The 17636-nt window shown below is 38.4% G+C and overlaps 1 protein-coding gene across 1 annotated transcript in view; it reads left to right on the plus strand.

Annotated features, from left to right (window-relative positions):
- DLD (dihydrolipoamide dehydrogenase) overlaps positions 1–16917 on the plus strand; it is a 30318-nt gene extending 13401 nt beyond the window's left edge. Inside the window, exons 6-14 of the mRNA XM_045793475.2 lie at positions 808–908; positions 1250–1393; positions 1791–1892; positions 13115–13305; positions 13876–14046; positions 14336–14525; positions 14940–15077; positions 15979–16068; positions 16156–16917. Of these exons, the coding sequence (XP_045649431.1) occupies positions 808–908; positions 1250–1393; positions 1791–1892; positions 13115–13305; positions 13876–14046; positions 14336–14525; positions 14940–15077; positions 15979–16068; positions 16156–16221 (1193 nt within the window). The 3' untranslated portion in view covers positions 16222–16917. The remainder of the gene's footprint in view (positions 1–807; positions 909–1249; positions 1394–1790; positions 1893–13114; positions 13306–13875; positions 14047–14335; positions 14526–14939; positions 15078–15978; positions 16069–16155) is intronic.
- Positions 16918–17636: the final 719 nt, after the last annotated feature.

The raw sequence follows: 17636 nt of genomic DNA on the forward strand, positions 1-17636 counted from the left end.
GCATCTCGGCTCCTTCCACAATTTAGCTATTGTGGACAATGCTGCTATGAACATTGGGGTGCATATGGCCCTTCTCTTCACTACATCTGTATCTTTGGGGTAAATACCCAGTAGTGCAATTGCTGGATCATAGGGTAGCTCAATTTTTAACTTTTTAAGGGACCTCCACACTGTTTTCCAAAGTGGCTGTACCAACTTGCATTCCCACCAACAGTGTAAGAGGGATCCCCTTTCTCCACATCCTCTCCAACATTTTGTTGTTTCCTGCCTTGTCAATTTTTGCCATTCTAACTGGTGTAAGGTGGTATCTCAGTGTGGTTTTGATTTGAATTTCCCTGATGGCTAATGATTTTGAACATTTTTTCATGTGTCTGTTAGCCATTTGTATGTCTTCATTGGAAAAATGTTCATATCTTCTGCCCATTTTTTGATTTGATTGTTTCACGTGTATTGAGTTTGAGAAGTTCTTTGTAGATCTTGGATACCAGTCTTTTATCTGTAGTGTCATTTGCAAATATCTTCTCCCATTCCGTGGGCTGCCTCTTAGTTTTTTTGACTGTTTCCGTGGCTGTGCAGAAGCTCTTTATCCAAAGATGGACTTTTTACAACATTTGAGAGGTTCTGTTTATTAAGATATGCTGTTGGCCTTTTTGCCAGCTACGATTATTGTATCAGCTAAGATTAGTACTGCCTTTTACACAATTCAGTAAGCATTAGGCTGAAATTTTCCAGATCTTGATTAGTGAAAAATATCCTATTGGTTTAAGAATTTAGCTAAGGACTAAAGATTTGTTTAACAAACTACAGTGTCTGAAGTTCGCTTGAATTTGGAGAAGATGATGGAACAGAAGAGTACAGCAGTAAAAGCTTTAACTGGTGGAATTGCCCACTTATTCAAACAGAATAAGGTCAGTGGTTTAACGTGTAGACGTCTGCTTTATTTTACGTACACATTAAACATTATGCTGATAGAGTGTTTCTGTTAGAACTTGTCTGGGCTGTTCTTTTGTTTTGTGGAGGGGTTTTTGCTGGGGGTATATCTATTTAATTTAAAATTGCACACTAACCTGAAATAGATTTCCCTGACATATAGAACAGATTTTTGCTGCACATGCATAGCCTTACTAAGTAAGGAAGCATTTTGTATTGGATGTGTTATTTAATAGAGTCCTTTTTTCTATTAATCATGTTTTTTTAATCACGAAAATTATTTTAAACTTTGTAAATCTATAAACATTATTTTATAAAGGTTGTCCACGTAAATGGATATGGAAAGATAACTGGCAAAAACCAGGTCACCGCTACGAAAGCTGATGGCAGCACTCAAGTTATTGATACAAAGAACATTCTTATAGCTACAGGCTCAGAAGTTACTCCTTTTCCTGGAATCACGGTATGCTTTTTACAACTGGTACAACTTCCCTTCAGAAAGACATTTTATAAACTACTTATTCATGCTATTTATGAACTTTGAGAAATTTCTAATTGAAATACTACATGTTGACAGTCATTCAGCTTTGGGAAGCTGACAGTCTTTATTCTGTGGTGATTTGGACTAGAAATAGAACACTTCATATTAAGATGGATTTGAATTCATTATGAAGTTAAAACTGTTTTGTTTTGAAATACCAAATGATGAAGTGAGCATTTTTAATGGGATTTGATAAAATTGAGTGTATGGATAGAAGTCATAGATGCTTCAGAACAAAAGCCTTAGTATTTTTTGTGAGGTCAGTTTGTAAATCAGTAGGTTTTTCCAAATAATTTTGATTGTATATATTTTCTTATAGATTGATGAAGATACAATAGTGTCATCTACGGGTGCTTTATCGTTAAAAAAAGTTCCAGAAAAGATGGTTGTCATTGGTGCAGGAGTAATAGGTGTAGAATTGGTAAGTAATGCTTTTTCTTCTCTTACTGCCTTCACGGAGCGGGAAGGGACTTGATGGTCCCGTTTGGTTCTTTGTACAGCATTATAAGCAGATCAACACTGAGTTTTGCTTAAACACGTGAGTCATAAAGAGTTTTCAGGACAACTTATTTGTGTGATCATTACTCAGGAGGACATTCACTGTTATGTTGAACTCTGCTTCCCTGTATCTGCCGGCCTTCCAGTTCCCTAGAACTGAATTGATTTTTTAAAAGTCCGACAGCCCTTCGGAAGATAGTTCTCATCTGAGCCAGTTGCATTTCAGATGTGACTTACGTGGCTCTTCCCTCCCTCTCCATCCTCATCTTGATCCCTCTTACATTCTGTCAGACTACTCGCAACTCTCTGACTACCTTGCCATTTCATGTTCTCTACCTGCCTTGTTCTCCCTTCCTATCCATCTGGCGACTTTCCTGTCTTACCAGTGACCTCTTCTCTCCATTTTTTTTTTTTCCAAAAATTTTTTTTTTACTATTTGAGAGAGAGCGTGCACGTGTGAGAGAGCAATTGAGGGGACAGAAAGGGAGAGGCAAACTCTGCACTGAGCACGGAGCCCGATGCAGGGCTCGATCTCAGGACCCTGAGATCATGACCTGAGCTGAAATCAGGAGTCGGATGCACAACCAGCTAAGCCACCCAGTGCCCCTCTTCTCTCCATTTTAAGGTATCCTTTTTCAGGCTGTTGATATCACAAAGAACTGCTCTACTGAGATCACAGATTCAGACATTTTATTCTCTAACCATCACCTCGTTTCCTTTCTTCCTCAGTTATTCTCAACAAACAGGCAGTTCAACTTTATCAGCTGCTCTAGTCCTTAGGTCCCTCTGTTTTTTGCTCCCTGCATTTCCTGTCTTGACTACGTTCCTGATCTGCTTAGGTTCCGTAGCTCTTCACTGTAGCTGCTGTTCTTGAGTCCCTTGCCTCCTTGTTCCATCATCATACCTGCTGGGTAAAACTGGAGTCCTGATTAAATTCAGCTGTCTACTCTTTTTTTTTTTTTAATTGAAGTATAGTTGACATAGTGTTACATTAGTTTCAGGTATACAGCATAGTGATTCCACAGCTTTGTATGTTATGCTGTGCTCACCACAAATGTAGCTGCCATCTGTCACTATGCAACGCTGTTACAGCACTATTGGCTATATTATTTTCTATGCTGTGTACCATTTATCCCCGTGACTTACTCATTTTGTAACTGGTAGCCTCTACCTGCCACTCCCTTTGACCCATTTTGCCAATTCTCCCACCCCTCTCCCCTCTGGCAACCCCTAGTTTATTCTGTATATTTACATGTCTGTTTCTGGTTTTTCTGTTCAGTTGTTTGTTTTGTTTTTTTTAGATTCTATATATAAGTGAAATCATATGGTATTTGTCTTTGTCTCTCTTATTTATTTCAGTTAGCATAATACCCTTTATGTCCATCCATGTCGTTACAGATTGGAAAAATCCATTCTTTTTTATGGCTCACTAGTATTCCATTGTGTATATAAGAACATCTTTATTTATCTATCAGTGGACAATTGGGTTGCTTCCATATCTAGGCTATTGTAAATATGCTGCATTAAAGATAGAGGTACATATATCTTTTTGAATTAGTGTTTTCATCTTTGGGTAAATACTCAGTAGCAGATTACTGGATTGTATGGTATTTCTATTTTTAAGTTTTTGAGGACCTCCATACGTCTTCCACAGTGGCTGCACCAATTTACATTCCCATCAACAGTGCATGAGGGTTCCTTTTTCTCCACATTTTGCTAACACTTTTTATTTCTCACTTTTCAATACCCATTCTGACAGGTAGAAGGTGATACCTCATTGTGGTTTTGATTTGCATTTTCCTGATGGCTAGTAATGTTGAACATCTTTTCATGTCTGTTGGCCATCTTTATGTCTTTGGAAAGGTGTCTATTCAGTCCTCTGCCTGGTTTTTAATTGGATTATTTATATTTTTGGTGTTGAGTTGTATAAGTTCTTTATATATTTTGGATATTAACTCCTTATGGGATATAGCATTTATAAATTTCTTCTCCCATTCAGTAGGTTGCCTTTTTGTTTTGTTCATGGTTTCCTTTGCTGTGCAAAAGCTTTTTATCTTGGTACAGTCCCAGTTGTTTGTTTTTGTTTGTTTGTTTGTTTCCCTTGTCTAAGGAGACAGATCTAGAAAAATGTTGCTAAGACTTAGATTACTAGCTATGTTTTCTACTAGGAATTTTATGATTTTGGGGCTTACATTAGTTCTTTAATCCATTTTGAGGTTTTTTTTGTGTGCGGTGTCAAAAAGTGACCCAGTTTCATTCTTTGGTGTGTGCCTGTCCAGTTTTTCCCCCACCATTTCTTGAGGAGACTCCCTTTTCCCCATTACATATTCTTGCTTCCTTTATCATAGATTAATTAAGCATATAAACATAGGTTTATTTCTGGGCTTTCTAGTTTGTCCCATTGATCTGTCTCTTTTGTGCCATTAATAAACTTTTTTGATTAATAGTTTTGTAGTATGTCTTGAAATCTGAAGTATATATTGAGAATTACGTTAACTCAAGTTTTGTTTCTATTTCTCAAGATTGTTTTGGCTATTATAGGTCTTTTGTGGTTCCACACAAATTTTAGGATTATTTGTTTTAGTTCTGTGAAAACTACTGTTGGTATTTTGTTAGGGATTGCATTCAGTGTGGATTGCTTTGGAGAGTATGGACATTTTAACAATATTGATTCTTCTGGTCCATGAGCATGGTATATCTTCATCAGTGTTTTAAAATTTTCAGAGTATAGGTCTTTTACCTCCTTGGTTAAATTTATTCCTAGGTATTTTATTCTTTTTGGTGCAATTGTAAATGAAATTTTCTTAATTTCTCTTCTGCCACTATGTTATTAGTGTATAGAAATGCAACCAGTTTGTATATATTGATTTTTGTATGCTGCAACTTCACTGAATCCATATATTCTGATATTTTTTTTGTGGAGTCTAGAGTTTTTTTTAATAGCGTCATGTCATCTGCAAATAGTGACAGTTTTACTTCTTTCTTACCAATTTGGATGCCTTTTATTTCTTGTATGATTTCTGTGGCTAGGATTTCCAGTGCTATGTTGAATGAAGGTGGTGAGATTAGACATACTTGTCTTGTTCCAGTCTTAGTGGAAAAGCTCTCAGTTTTTACCCTTGAGTATGATGTTATCTGTGGGTTTGTCATATATGCCCTTTATTAGGTATGTTCCCTCTAAACTTACTTTATTGAGTTTTTTTTTTTATCATGAACAGATGTTGAATTTTGTCAGATGTTTTTTCTGCATCTATTGAGATGATCATATGATTTTTATCCTTCATTTTGTTAATATGGTATGTCACATTGATTTGAGGATATCGAACCATCCCCAGAATAAATCTGATCTCATCGTGGTGAATCATCCTTCTAATGTATTGTTGAATCTGGTTGCCAAGCATTTGTTTTGGATTTTTGCATCTGTGTTCATGGGGATGTTGTCCTGTAGTGTTTTTTTTTTTTTTTTTTTAAGTGTCTTTGGTTTTGGTTATCAGAGTAATGCTGGTCTTGTAGAATGTATTTGGAAGCCTTCCTCCTATTCGCTTTTTTGGAACTGTTTAAGGAAGATAGGTTTTAACTCCTTTTTAAACGTTTGGTAGAATTTACCTGTAACTCCATCTGGTCCTGGGCTTTTGTTTGTTGGAAGGGTTTTGTTTTTGTTTTTGGGAGGAAGAACACTTTTTTTCATACCTCAACTTGAGAGTATAATGCCTAGCTTCTGAAGCTTCTTTTTGGTTACGGATTCAATTTTGTTACTAATAATTGGTCTGCTCAAGTGTTGTTTCTTTCTGATTTAGTTTTGGAAGATTGTATGTTTCTGGGAATTTAATGGTTTCTTCTGTGTTGTCCAATTTGTTGGCATGTAATTTTTTGTTGTAGTCTCTTATAATCCTTTGTAATTCTGTGCTGTTGGTTTTTATTTCTCCTCTTTAATTTTTTTATTTCCTTTATTTGGGCCCTTTCTTTTTTTTCATGAGTCTGGCTAAAGGTCTATCAGTTTCATTTATCTTTTCAAAGAAAGAGCTCTCAGTTTCATTGATTTTTATTATTTTTTAGTCTCTTTCATTTATTTCTGCTGATTTTTTCCTTCCTTTTACTAACTTTGGGCTTTGCTCTTTTTTTTTTTCTAGTTTCTTTTGTAAGGTTGGATTGTTTGAGATTTTTCTTGTTTCATGGCTGTATCGCTATCAGTTTCCATCTTAGAACTGCTTTCTCTGTGTGCCAAAAATTTTGGACCGTTGTGTTTTAGTGTTCACTTGTCTCCATGTATTTTTTTTTTCTTTATGCTGTCTTTGTTGACCCATTGGTTGGTTGGTTGTTTTTTTTTTTTAAGATTTATTTGAGAGAAAGAGCATGAGCAGGGGTTTGGGGCAGAAAGAGACCAAGAAGCAGATTCCCCTCTGAGCAGGGAGTCCAACGTTGGGCTTGATCCCGGGACCCTCTGATTATGACCTGAGCCAAAGGCAGACACTTCACTGACTGAGCCACCCCGGCACCCCGAAATGCTTTTAATTTTAAATTTGGTGAAACCTGTTTTGTGGCCTACCATGTGATCTGTCTTGGAGAATGTTCCATGTGCACTTGAATGTATTTTGTTGTTTTTGGATCATATGTTCTATATATATCTGTTAGGCTCATCTAGTCTTATGTCTTGTTCAAAGACACTTTCCTTACTGATCTTCTCCATTGATGCAAGCTGGCTGTCCCCTCCTGTTACTGTTACTTTCTCCCTTTATGCATTTTATGCATATTTATTTTATGCATTTAGGTGCTCCAATATTGGGTGCATAGATATTTACAATTGTTATGTCCTTTTGTTGGATTGATCCTTTTATCATAATGCAGTGCTATTGTCTCTTGTTACAGTCTTTATTTCAAAGTCTGTTTTGTTTAATGTATGTATTGATACCCTGGCTTTCCTTTTTTCTTTTCTTTTCTCTTTTTTTTTTTTTTTTTGCTTCTAATCTCATGGAATGTCTTTTTCCATCCCTTCCCTTTCATTCTGTAAGTTTCTTTAGGTCTGAAATGAGTCTCTTGTAGGCAGCATATAGATGGATCTTGTTTTTTTATCCATGCCGTCAGCCTATATCTTTTGTTGGAGTATTTAGACTATTTACATTTAAAGAAATTATTGGTAAGTTTGTATTTATTGCCATTTTGTTCACTGTTTCCTCATTGTTTTTGTAGTTTTTCTCTGTTCTTTTTCTTTGTGATTGATGGCTTTAGTGTTGTGCTTGGCTTTTTCTCTTTATTTTTTGTGTATCTGTTACAGGTTTTTGGTTTGTGGTTACCATGTGGTTCATATATAACATCTTAAATACATAGCAGTCTGCATTAAGTTGATGGTCACTTAAGTTTGAACATCTTCTAAAAGGATTTCATTTTTATTCCCCCGCCTTCCATGTTTTATGTATGTTACTATATTTTACATTTTTTGAGTCCCCTTAACTAATTTTTTTTTTAAATTTATAATTGTACTCATTGAAGTGGGCTGGAGCTGGGGGTGCCTTGGCCTGGAGGGGGATGGCTGGAGCCGGTGTGGGCTAGGGGCCCAGGGCTCACTGAGGCAGTAGGCCATTTGGGGCCCCTGGACCCCGTTCCTGTATGTGCTGTCAGGGTGGAGGGGGAACGTAAACAATGGCACTTGTCAGCCTCTCCAGCTCTGGAGAGAATTCTAGCAGTTTCCCCTCCATTTGGCCCGTGCTATAGGGTTAGTAAATGAGTTTTCTTCACTTATATAGTCTTTTGGCTCTTTAAAGGATCGTGCTTTTTTGCTGTACCCCAGGGTGGGCAAATCTGAATGTGGCTCCTCAGAGCTGTCCCTCCGTCCTGCAGTCAGTAATGTTGGGGTCGGGTTCCCATCATTACCATGTCTCAGGCTCTCCTCCTGTTCTCTGCGTGCTCCCTCCGTCGTGTGACATACGGAAGCCGTTCAGTCGCTCCTCGGTTCTTCAGGGGGAGCTGGCGCACCGCCGAGTGCAGCTTCCGGCTCGCCGTGGGAGGGGAATTCACGGTCTTCCGTGCTGCCCTCTTGGACACGTCTGGACTTTTGTATCTAAGTGCCTTTCAGCATCTCTACTTATAGATCTCACAGACGCTGAACTCGGTGCATTTATGACATAACCTTTCCCTCTCCCTCCTCCCTCTTTCACCCTTGAATAAACAAAACCAAACCCGTTTCTTTCTTAATATTTCTCATCTCAATGAGTCGTACCACCTTATATCTGGAAGCTGAAGCAGAGGTTTGGGAATTATACGTGACTTCTGTCATGCCGTCGTGTCTCCTGCTGAGTCAGTCAGTGGGTCCTAACATGATGCTATGGACATATACCTCACGAATAGAGCCTCCTTTTTACACGCATCTACTTAGATCCCAGGTCAGGCCAATGTCTTTCTTACCCTAAGTCTCTGACTTCTTTCATCTTTTTCTAACCTAATTTCCTCAGAGTGGCTGAAGGCTTCTCCTGTAACACGAATGTATTCCTGTCCCTTCCCTGCTAAAAATCCTTCAGTAACTAGTGAGAGTCATTAGGATAAACCCAGAAATCTTTAATGTGGAAAGGCCAGCATGATGTGGCCCTGGCTCAAATCTCCAGCCTCATTTCTAGTGCCTTTCCCTCTCAAACTATGTTCCACGTACAGCGAAATACCAGTTTCTGAACAAGCTGCGCTTTTTCTTTGTTCTGTAGGCCTTCTGTTTGGAACGTGCCTCCCTCTACAGGTCTCTGCTCTCAGCGCCTCCCCGACTATCCCCCCCATGCCCTTAGGTGCTCTTGCTGAGTGTTGCATTGCACCTGTCCTTGCTACAGTATTTATCACTTTACTGATCCTACTTGCTCACTTGTCTCTCAGTAACTCGTCCACTGCCTGGGGGCAGAGGTCATGGCTGTTTCACCAACCATGCATCTTTAGTGCGGGGCACAGTGGCTGTTAGTCTCGGGTTAGCTTTTATTATTATTATTGTTGCCGAGTACACATTTGTTAATAAATACCTTTCAGAAGTCAGCTTAGAAGTTACTTTTTTAGCCCAGACTTCCTTTTTTCTAAGAAAGTGTGCAAGTCTTTCTGTCTTTGAGTCTTGAGTATGGTACGTCTGCATCTTTGTATCGCCTGCTAGGTGACAGTATATTGCATTTGTTTGTTTATGTCTGCCTTTCCTACAGGACCATAAGCTCCTTGAAGGCAAGGACTGAGTGTCACTCATATTTGAATCTCTGTTGCTTTCCTTGATGCTGCTTACCCAGGGCCTGTAGATCCCAGATCGGTTATTTTGTCATCTTTCTGATCCCATCTCTTCTGTCAGGATCACTTGGAAATAGTGTTCAGAACTAAGTGTGATACTCTGCTTTATCTTGCCTTGTGTAATTCATCAGTCTGGGAAGCATGTGAACTAAGGCATGTGGCCTGTCATCTGATCATCTAAATTGATGAGTGAAACTGTCTCTGGTGTCCTTCACATCAGGAGGAAGTACTGAAAGCCACCTGACTCTGCCGTCTTTAGCCTGTTTATAAATGTATTTGAATCTCCACTGATCGTCATATCTAAGGGATGTGAAGTTTTCTTTTTCTTTCTTTCTTTTCTTGTCTTGTCTTGTCTTGTCTTGTCTTTTCTTTTGGAAGACTTTGCTGGTAATAAAAACATCCTACGTTATTTATTATCCAGTTCAGAAAAGCCTTCGGAAGATAGTTTACATGACCTCTTTGGAACACTCGTCGTGGTATCTAGTGATTATCAAACCAGCTGTTTAAACATGTCTTCTCGTATTTAACAGAGATGTTCCACATTTCAAAATCTATTTCCCAGAATCTTCTTTTCACTTTTGAAAATTTTAGGCCATATGTTGCCTGTCTGGCTTCATTTGACGGTTCCTTTATGCCGATTAAGTTCCCAGAGTTCACTGACAGTGTCCCTGTCCTCAGATCATGATCGGATTTGATTGGAGAGTTAACTTATCAAAAATGACTAGTTTTCTTATCTTAATATTTCCTCTATTCATTCCACTTTGAAAATTGTTCTCATGGGTGAATAAAATGAGCAAGAAAAAGGAATAACATAGATTGACTTTCTTTTGTTGGTAAGTATAATAATACCCTGAAGCAGTAATTCTCTTTCTTTCATTTCAGCACTTTGGCCTTAGGGTATTTTTATAAGTGTTGGGTTATTTTAAACATCTCAATATTTTAGGTGTCTCTTCCTATATTGAATGTTTTTACAAATGTCTTTTTAAAAATTTAAACTTATTAGAGATAATTCACTGTGTAGTCATACTTCTCTCTTTAATTTCTTATAAAGATTATTCATGTGACTGTCTTTTTATTTTTTCATAGGTTACTTTTTTCCGTTCCATTTTAATATAGTGCTTAAGAATGTTTTAGAATCAGATTTAAATTTGAATTTCAGCTCTGCTTCTCCGTGACTAAGTCCTTGTTAAATGAGCTTCTCTGAACTAGTTGATTCATCACAAAAATCCCCACTTTAATAAGAGTAACTGCCTTGTAGGATTATTGTTGGGATTTAGTAAGGTCATTTGTATAAAACACTTAACCCAGTGTCTGGCAGCTAATAAGCTCTACCATAGTGCCTGATGTCTAATATCTGGTAGATACTATTAGAGTTTTCCTATTTCTTAGGATTTTGAAATCTGTTTTCCTGAAAAGTAAGGCATTTGTCCAGCTCTCTGTGTTCATTATTCCTTACTTTGAATTCAAAATGATGCTTCTTACTGTTTCCTACTTTACTGTTTCTTTTTGTTGTTGTTGAAAATGTCATGATTTTGTTCTTTTTTATGGCTGAATAATACTCCTATGTATGTATACCACATGTTCTTTTTTATTTTTATTTTTTTGTTGAAGTATAATTGAACGTATTATTAGTTTCAGGTGTACAATATTGACTTGATGTACTCTTACTAGTTCTTACTTTCTAATTTAGGTTCAGAGGAGTGTATTTTTAACACCGTCTTTGAGATACAGGTCTATATCTTTCACCCATTTAAAGTGTACAGTTCAGTGGTTTTTTGGGGTTTTTTAAGTACGTTCACACAGTTGTGCAGTAGTCAGCACAATGTTAATTCCAGAGCATTTTCGTCACCTCAGAAACCCCACGTCCACTGGCAGCGACTCCACATTCCTTCCTTCTCCGGGGCCCTGGAAACCACTAACCTACTTTCTGGGATTGTGGAACTGCCTATTTTGGACTTTTCATGTAAATGGAATTCATGCAGTATGTGGCCCTATGTCTGTGGCTTCTTCACTAGGCATCACGTGCTCAGGGTTCTCCGTAACTCTTCAGAGCCAAATCCTCTGTTCTGTGTCTCAAGACATTTTGTTTATCCATTCATCCCTTGATGGACACTTGGCTGCTTCCCACTTTGGGACTATTACGAATAATACTGCAGTGAACGGTGTACAGGTTTCTGTCTGGACATCTGTTTTCATTTCTCTTGTGTGTAAACCTGGGAGTGGAATTGTTGGGTCAAATGATAGTTCTGCGTTTGGCCTTTCAAGGGGCTCTGTTTGCAGAGCGCTGCACGATCATCCACCAGCGGAGTGAGTTTGGTGGTTCCACGTCCTCCCAGGAGTAGCAGTGGTGCTTTTTTCGATTTGAACCATTCTCGTAGGCGTGTAGTGGTAGCTCCTGGGCGGTTTAATTGCGTTTCTCTAGTGGCTTGTAATGTGAAGCATCTTTTTATGTGCTTATTTTCCATCTCTGCGTTGTCTTTTGTGACCTACCTCTTTAACGATTTTGTCTGGGTTTTTTTGGATTTGCTATTTAATTTTGAGAGATCGTTGTGCAAAGGATCTAAATTCTTTATCATAAAGATGTTTTGCAAATATTTTTTTCTCCGTCTGTGGCTTGTATGTCTCTGTTCTTGATATTAGCTTTAGAAGAGGAGATGTTTTGGGGCGCCTGGGTGGCTCAGTCCTTAAGCGTCTGCCTTCGGCTCAGGGCGTGATCCCGGCGTTCTGGGATCGAGCCCCACATCAGGCTCCTCCGCTATGAGCCTGCTTCTTCCTCTCCCACTCCTCCTGCTTGTGTTCCCTCTCTCGCTGGCTGTCTCTATCTCTGTCAAATAGATAAATAAAATCTTTAAAAAAAAAAAAAAAAAAAGATGTTTTTAATTTTGATGTAGTCTCTCTTTTTTTTTTTTTTCCTTTTGTGGTTGTGTTTATAGTGTCGTATGACCCTAACTAAGGGTCACAAAGATTCTTTTCTATGTTTTTGTCTGTAAGTTTTATAGTCTTGGGTTTTACACTAAGGTCCATGATCCATTCTGAGTTTTGTATATGCTGTGGGTTTTTAGTGTCACGGTACTGCCTTTAGTTAGCGCTCTTTCCAAAACCTTGGGAAATGTTTTAAACGAATACATAAACCTAACTGAAAAGGTAAACCTCTTATTTTAAATTACCAGACGGTTTTAATACAAATTCTTGAAAAGGATATGTTCATTGTTCTTCGTATTTTATATAAGGCTGTAAAATTACATTCATCTTGCGTATTTTGTAAGTAGGCATCCAGATGTTTTGTTAAAATGTTGTCAAAAACCAGCATTCAGTTTAAATTATAATTTGAATGAAAAACATGTTTCTGTTGAGAAAATAAAATATGAATCCAGTTTGATATTTTACAAATACCAGGAACTAGTAGAGAATCTTCTTTCCCACTTGTTTCCCTCTGCCTGGACCAGTTCCCTGTGTAGCTCATTCCCTCTCTTTGTGCACATGTCAGTCCCAGTGAAGCTTTCCCCATGACAGTGCTCTTTAAAATTGCAGCCTTACTCCTTCCAGCAGTTCTGGTTCCGCTTCCTGATTGCTCAGAGCACTTTACTATCCTCTGTGTGAATTTTACTTAATCTGCCTCCCTTTCCAGAATATAAGTTCCCTGCGGCAGCATTTTGTTTACTGATGTGTGCCTGGCATACAGTAGGTGCTCAATAAATGTTGAAGGCATGAACAAACTAATACATGAAATAGATGAAATTTATTTATTTGCCACGGTGTTCGTTTTGAACTTCAGAGCTTCTGATAGGGACATGTCAACAAAAGAGAATATCCGACAACAGATTATTTATGGTGCTTCAGTAAATATTTGCTCTAGAAACCTTTATTTTTATTTTTGTGATTTTTAAAAATTACTGTCTACAGGGTTCGGTTTGGCAAAGACTTGGTGCAGATGTGACAGCAGTTGAGTTTTTAGGTCATGTTGGTGGAGTTGGAATTGATATGGAGATATCGAAGAACTTCCAACGCATCCTTCAAAAACAAGGATTTAAATTTAAATTGAATACAAAAGTTACTGGTGCTACCAAGAAGTCAGATGGAAAAATTGATGTTTCGTAAGTATGCTCCATTTGGTTTTGATATATCTTTATCTGTGTGCTTAAGGAAAACACTCCTTTCTTCAGAATCAGATTTTTTATGACTTAGGACCATTTTATTGCTTAATATATAACTCCATATTGCATATTAAATCAGTCCATTGAAATTCATGAAGAAGTTGATGCTAGAAAACTTGATCCAGTGTTCTCACTGTAATGTACTTTCTCATCGTATACATTCAGAAATATTTAAACTCTCAACGTTCAGTAAAACTCAGTATTTTTAGGTATACTGTGTGCCTGGCGCTCTTATCGAATACTTCTATAACATAATGAAAGTACTTGCCTAAGGTCACGCAGCAAGTGAGGGACAGAGCCATTACTTCATCTTTCTGACTCTAAGACCTATGTTCTACTACCTTTTTTGAGAGGTTTGGATGACTTCTAGAAGATTTGTACATGTTTTCATTGCCTGACTCCTGTTTGCTAGAAGTGTCAGCAGCGCTTGAGAAACGTCTGGCTACCTTTCTCAGTCTGTCAGTGGTTTCTGTCGATGCGTGTTTAACAGTCACATTATTTGTCGTCTAGTATCGAAGGTGCTTCTGGTGGGAAAGCCGAAGTTATCACGTGTGACGTTCTCTTGGTTTGCATTGGCCGACGACCCTTTACTCAGAACCTGGGACTGGAAGAGCTTGGAATTGAACTAGATCCTAGAGGTAGAATTCCAGTCAATACCAGATTCCAAACTAAAATTCCAAAGTAAGTTGGATAATTATTTGCATTTTCAAAAATTTAAAAATTAATTTTAAATACTATTTTGAAAATAAGACTTAAGCTCTGGCTTTGGGGAAGAACAGTAAACTTCTATGTGGAAACAAAAATAATTGAATGTTTTCGTTACCCAAAGATGAGAACCTGCACTCACAGATGTGTATCTTACATATTTTTTGGTTACGTGGTAACTAGAAACTTCTGTTACCATGGCATAATGCAGATGAGTGGCTGTGATGGCAGAAGTTGACTGCGTTTCTTTCCATCTCTGTGGCAGCATCTACGCTATCGGCGATGTGGTTGCCGGGCCAATGCTGGCTCACAAAGCAGAGGATGAAGGCATTATCTGTGTGGAAGGAATGGCTGGAGGCGCTGTGCACATCGACTACAACTGTGTACCGTCCGTGATTTACACACACCCTGAAGTTGCTTGGGTCGGCAAATCGGAAGAGCAGTTGAAAGAAGAGGTAATTCTGAATGCGGGGTAGTTTTAATGCCATCCTATGAATTGAGTTAATGACAGGTGGCTGAGACTCATTTTATTATTAATACATTTTGAAATTATGTAGAGCATTATAGTTTCTGTGTTTTTTCCTTTGTTGGTAGCATAGAGGAAACCATTCACTTGCCTGCCTTCAAACTAATAATTTCAGAGTGCTTACAGTTTCCTTTGAAATCTACCCAGATAGACTGACATGTGCATTTGCTGGTGTTCATACCCAAAATGTATTTCATTAGCAGGCAGTTCTGGTCTTGCCCTCAGTATACTCAGAAGAATTGCCTTCTTGGGATTTATTTTCTGAACAAATAGTAGATGATTGCACCAACAGGAGTGCATTTTTTCAGAGTTTATGTAGGTTCTTACTTTCTGTCTCTCACAGGGTATTGAGTACAAGGTTGGGAAATTCCCCTTTGCTGCTAACAGCAGAGCTAAGACAAATGCCGACACAGATGGCATGGTGAAGATTCTGGGACAGAAGTCAACGGACCGGGTGTTGGGAGCACATATTCTAGGACCAGTGAGTATCCTAAGACCCCAGATCCCATTATGATTTCTGGAAACTGTTGCTGTTTAGATTTAAAGCCAGCTGCTGTTTACATCCTGAGGTTATATACCAGAAGTCGTGTGTTGTTTCTGACAAGGCGACCGGTAGCACTCTTACAGGCTGGGCCATCACATCGTCTGCTTTCCATACTGCAACTGACGTTATCCTCTTAAAACTTACTACACCGGGCCCCTTGCCTGCCGAAAACTCTCCAGTGGCCCTTTTCCCGCTTCGGGCTGTTGCATACGAGGCCCCACTCCATCTGTCCTGTCTGCCTTCCTGACCTCTTGCCTTTCCGCTCTTCCCTTTCACTCATTATTTCCCTGCCTCATGGGCCTTCCCTCAGTTTCCTAACAGGCCAGTATGTTCCCATTTTAGAGGCTTTGTGCTTGTGCAACCATGGCTTGGATTGCTGTACCCCAGGTCTTGGCATGACTGGCTTCTAGGAGGTCTCAGCTCAGATGTTACCTCCTAAAAGAAGCCCTTCCTAGCACTGACCCTGAAGTAGGCACTTCCCCTTGGGATCTGCTGTAATCGTGATGATAAAGCAGTGGAGTCCTTAGTCTGGAATACATTTTTCTGTATACATGCAGTAACTTTAATATTCACAATTCTGGGGGGCAGGAGTCGCTCTGCCCATTTTTGAAGGAAATAAATGGAATGAAGCACACACAGTGAGTGCTTGAAGGGGCTCAGTGGTAGGATTCAAATCCAGGCCAGCTGGCTCCGGAGTCCAAGCTCTTCATTTCTGTGCCACCTTTTCTGTTAAGCTTTTCTTGACCGGAGGCAGATAGTTATGCTCTAACAGCGAATCCTGTTAGCTTGTAGTTTTTCCCATGGGAAGAAAATGACTTCTTGGTCTGTGATTTTAAAGGGTGCTGGTGAAATGGTGAATGAAGCCGCCCTCGCGCTGGAGTACGGAGCCTCCTGTGAAGATATAGCCAGAGTCTGCCATGCGCATCCGGTAATTATCGTACAGAGTTAGTGGTACCTCAGGTTTCTTCTCCACCACAAATATTTGGTTTCTAATTCTAAATTTTTTCCCTTGCAGACTTTATCAGAAGCTTTTAGAGAAGCAAACCTGGCTGCATCATTCGGCAAATCAATCAACTTTTAAACTAGAAGATTATATTTTTCTGAAATTTCCTGGGAGCTTTTGTGGAGGTCACATTTTTGAACAGGAAATGCTCACAGCTCCAAGAATTTTTAGGACTGAATTATGAAACTTTTGGATGGTTTTAATAGGTTCGGACAGAATGGAATAATCTCATCTATTTTAAATAAATTTAATATTTTGTTTCAGTGCATTAATATTGCAGAAAAAAAGCTACTTATAGTAGCATCCTGGAAATTTTTCTTCAACCCATATTTTCACGCAGTTTCTGAAAGATTCGACTTCACTCAATTTATGTTACATAGCTTTTATCTCTGCTGTTGTAAAATTGGATTTACTTACATGGATGGAGCTGGCGTAGGGTATGTGAACCAGCTGTGTTTGAAGCAAGGTGATCAAGTTATTTTAAACTTGGTTTTCATATTGGAAACAGTCATTAGAATAATATTAAGATATGTATAAGCCAAACTGATGTAAATAAAGTGAGATGATCTCTCACTTGTTTTATTTAATCCCCAAATTCTTGCAGTTTAGAGGTAGACTTTATGTTTAAATTTTTAAGGACCCGTTGAGGTCTGTAGTCTGTAGTTACCCAGTTAACCAAAATTAGGAGGTCCGTGGGATTCAAATATTAAATGAAGACGTAAATGTATTACAGCAGGGAATGAAAATACAGAAATAAACAGTCTTAAATATTCACTTACTGGTTGTTTTGAGTGAATGTCAAGATGGTCCTAGTTCTTTATAACTACCTGTAGTATATATTCTTATTTCTGTTTATTATTCCTCTTCTAGGCCTGGATGTATCTTTTTACCACACTGGGGGACAACGTTAAGGCATTTCAAAGGTCCTTACCTTTCATCTGTTTTAGTGATACCGACTAACTGTGGAGCATACACTTTTTGGAGACACAGCATACAGGAAAATTTAACCTGCTGTCTTCTGTGGATTTCCAGTGTATCCATGGCTGGGTAAATGACTGTTTCTTTAAAAGAGTGCTATAAAATCGTATTTGCTGATTAATGTTTAAAATGGCCAGCTCTTGAAACACTTCAGTAACAAAGTATTAAATGTTAAAATAGGCTTTTGCATATTTTAAATTTAAGAATCAGATTAAGTAGTTCTCAAATTTAGGATAGCATATTCTTGAAAAGCTATCTTAAAGTAGTAGAAATATGCAAACTAGGTACTCACTTGATTGCAACTTAAAGATCACAGCCTAAGAAAAAGTTTAGAGAATGTCCCTGTGTCAGCAGAAAGCTATGTGGGGTACGATACTGTCAGTAGCTCAGTTAGAAGGAAAATGTTGAGTCGTCTTCAGGTTTTAATTGCATCATCAATGGGTCACATTTGCCTTTTTCTTCTATGTCCAGTAGTCTTGGATTGTATTACGGTCATTATGAATGATCCATTGTAA

Source organism: Ursus americanus, chromosome 3, assembly GCF_024610735.1.
Source record: "Ursus americanus isolate L20-20 chromosome 3, mUrsAme1.1.p, whole genome shotgun sequence".
Classification (NCBI taxonomy): Eukaryota; Metazoa; Chordata; class Mammalia; order Carnivora; family Ursidae; genus Ursus; species Ursus americanus.